The 3,738-nt window shown below is 37.6% G+C and overlaps 1 protein-coding gene across 1 annotated transcript; it reads left to right on the top strand.

The window, feature by feature from the left end:
- The first annotated feature begins 368 nt into the window (after positions 1-368).
- LOC124153279 lies at positions 369-1,304 on the top strand. The gene has a single exon (XM_046526377.1). It carries the CDS (start codon positions 369-371, stop codon positions 1,302-1,304), a length of 936 nt encoding a protein of 311 aa, XP_046382333.1.
- Positions 1,305-3,738: the final 2,434 nt, after the last annotated feature.

The following is a 3,738-nucleotide window of genomic DNA, read 5'->3' as shown; positions in this document are numbered from 1 at the left end:
AATATACGTTCATAAAGCCTTCAAAATTCAATTTTATTAATCCTATTGATAAATATAGTGGCGTTTGTTGGGAAGGGCTCAAAACAAATTTCCTCCGGTAAAGCATTCCAATCCCCCGATGTACGAAGGAACATTTTAGTTTATTTGACAGCTGCCTTGGAGCCTCAATCTTATGATTATGATTCTTCCTCGCCAGATAACTTGGTCCTTTTAACCGCTTTGTTAGGTCCCTCCACGCAGGATCACCATTGTAAGCTTTTAGTTCAGGCCTCCGTCGAGTTCGGACGTCTTGCTCCGCTCCTCGACTCAAGGTTATGCTTTGCTAAGTGTTTTCTGTACTTACTGGCTCGTGAAAGCGTGTTACCGGAATGAGTTCCTGCAAAAATTGCAGAAAGATAGTGCGAAACACAGTGTTGGAGTGCTCCGATTGTGGAAACAAATTCCACGGAAACTGTTTAGATATTCCTGTAACTAAACAGGAAATTGAAGCAATTAAAGCTAGCAAGCAAGTTTGGCGATGCATCGAGTGCACCAATGTTCGCAGGTCCAGCATGAACAGTGACTCTACTAGTGCGCCGAGTAAAAGTGCGTCCACCAGTTCTCCAACGGATTCAGTTTTAGATCTTTTTAAAGAAATCAAAGCTGATCTGAAGTCAACGGAGGCTAATCTTGGAGACTCGATCAACAAATTATATGATCGGCTGGACGATATATCCTCGGTGCTTGAGGCTCACAGTAAGAGATTCGATGAGTGCTATGCTAGAATGGACTCTTTAGAAAGTGAAAATCGATCGCTGAAGAAGCAAATTGCGCTTCTTGCAAAACACTCTGATGACCTTGAACAACGCAGTTTAGTAAATTCAGTTGAGATTCACGGTTACCCACTTCAAAAAAACGAAGACCTCCCGAGCATAATTTGTAATATCGGAGCCGAGTTGGGGGTTACAGTCAAAGCGCACGACATTGAGAGTTGTTACCGCTTCAAACCCAAGTCGGAAAGTGGGCATAGTGGTATCCACGTCAAGTTCCTCCGTCAACACATCAAAGAAGATCTACTGGCAAAAAGAAGAGTGAAGAGGGACTTCTCTACGCGGCACCTGAACCTCGATGTGTCACCCACCCCTCTCTACATAAACGAGGCTCTTTGTCCTGGGAGGAGAAAAGTGCTGCATGCTGCAAGAGCTGCTAAAAATGAGAAAGGCTATAAATACTTGTGGATACGTGGAGGTAAAGTTCTAATGCGAAAAGCTGAGAAAGAACCAGTGTTTGTTTTGACAAGTTTGGACGATATAAATTTTTTATAAAATTAAGAATGTCAGATTGTACTAATAGTAAGACGTTCCACAGTAGTGTATTAAGTATTATACACCAAAATATCCGTAGTCTCAGAGCAAACTTTGATTTATTTGAAACGTATCTACATAGCCTTTCTTATTTACCGACTATAATCATATTAAGTGAAATATGGGTTTGTGAACATGAACTCAACTATTACAAATTAAATGGTTATAAATACTTTGCCCAATGTAGTAATAGTAGTCGAGCTAGAGGTATTATTGTTTATGTGCAAAGTAAAATAGATTGCTTCTCTACTATTGTTCAAGCTGTCACTGCTGATTTTGTTCAGGTGGCCCTCAAACTTGAAAATTTTGAGTTACAGTTAATTGCTCTTTATAGAGATCAAAATTTTCCGGTCTCACAATTTTTAACTGAATTTGAACCGCTAATGTATAGTTTAAAAGGTAATGTTATTGTCATTGGTGACGTGAACATAAATGTTATGGTACCTTCTAATGATTCTGATCATTATTTAAACTTAATGAGCTCCATGGGATTAGCGTGTCTAATTGAATCGCCAACCAGGGTAACAGCAAGCTCCGCTACCTGTATTGATCACTTGTTTGCTAGGTTATATAAAATGTGCTCTCATAACCTCCAAACAGAAGTGCTTCATGAAGCAATAACCGATCACTCCTTGATTAGCTGTTGTATAAGCGTGAAAGAGCCATTATGCAAAGAAAAATTAATGACTGCGCCTATCAAAACTAAGATAGATTATGAATATTTTAAAATCAAAGTAGCCGAAGTAGATTGGGGTCCAGTTGTTAATGAAGTAGACGCATCAAAGGCTTTTTCGTTATTTCATGATTTTCTAATAGGTGCGCTATCTGCATCAAGAATTAAATCCAATACTTATGACACACGCAAAAAATTAAAACCATGGATAACTAGTCATCTACTAAACCTTATTGAAAGGAAAAATTATTTACTTAAAAAATATAGACGCCATCCACTAAACGAAAGTTTAGCAAAGGAATTCACCAACTGTAGAAATAATTTAAAAAAGGAACTCAGGATTGCCTCCAATAACTACTATTTAAAAAGATTCCAAGGAGCAAATGGGAACTCTAAAATGCAATGGAAAATATTTAAAGAAATAACCGGCCGCATACCACTCAGCCCAATTGAAATCTGTCTGGAAATAGACGGTAGTATCACTTCTACTCCGTCTAAAATAGCTACAGCATTTAACGACTATTTTGTTTCTTGCTTTGATGGCAATAATAATAGTGGTATTGATGAATTCGTCGCTGAGTGTTGCGGTTATTCACATAGCTTCGAATCAATGTATCTGGAACCAGTTGACCCCGCAGAAATAACTAAATTAGTGAGATCCTTTCCTTCCAGCAAAGCCCCCGGTTACGACAACATAAACAGTGAAACTTTGAAACTAGTAATTGATGACTTAGCTCCCGTTCTTTCACATATATTTAACCTAAGTTTTACCAGTGGTGTTTTTCCAGACGAGTTGAAAAAGGCGGTGGTCACGCCCTTATATAAAAAAGGGGATCGTTCAAGTATACTCAACTATCGTCCAATTTCATTGTTATCGATATTTTCCAAAATAATAGAGAAGCTAGTCAAGTCGAGATTAATTAAATTTCTAGACAAAAAAGGCTTCTTCAGCAAAAACCAGTTCGGGTTTTTAAGTGGAAAGGGCACAGAAGATGCTCTTGAAAATTATTTCACTCATGTTTACAGTGTCATAAACTCAAATCGACGCACTGGCAGCTTATTCATTGACATTAGCAAGGCTTTTGATTCCATCGATCACAAGATTCTGCTCTTTAAGCTTCAGAGGACCGGAATTCGTGGAATACCACTGAAATGGTTTAACAGAACTGTCATCTTGTCGTCAGAAACTTTACCTGTCATCGAGAATGCAGTGTGTAAAAATTGGTGATGTTTATAGTAATTATAGTATGATAACTTCTGGAGTGCCTCAAGGCTCTGTCTTGGGTCCAATCTTATTTCTTGTTTATATAAACGATCTGTGTAATTTCAATTTTAGAGGTCATGTGACAGCATTTGCTGATGATGTCGCCTTAAATTATTCAGGTTTAAACTGGATAGATGTAAAATATGATATACAGTCAGATCTGATCAATTTGCGACGTTGGTTTGCCTCCAACAAATTGAATATGAGTGTAGCTAAAACGAAGTATATATGTTATAACTTATGTAACAGGTACAAATTTGATTGGGTTTTACATTATCATGAAGAAAATTGTCCTATAACTTTATGCAATAGCTGTTTACCCATTGAACGGGTTTCTAGTATTAAGTACTTAGGAGTAACAATTGACGATTCCTTAAAGTGGAATCAACATATCAACAGTCTCACAAATGTTATGCGTCACACACTGGCAAATTTTTATTTCATTAGAAATAAATGTC

Source organism: Ischnura elegans, chromosome 2 (genome assembly GCF_921293095.1).
Source record: "Ischnura elegans chromosome 2, ioIscEleg1.1, whole genome shotgun sequence".
Classification (NCBI taxonomy): domain Eukaryota; kingdom Metazoa; phylum Arthropoda; class Insecta; order Odonata; family Coenagrionidae; genus Ischnura; species Ischnura elegans.
The sequence above is the reverse complement of the archived record's forward strand: the minus strand, read 5'-3'. Positions and strand labels throughout refer to the sequence as shown.

Coding starts and splice junctions, on each gene's coding strand:
- LOC124153279 (XM_046526377.1), top strand. CDS start 369: ATGAGTTCCTGCAAAAATTGCAGAAAGATAGTGCGAAACACAGTGTTG.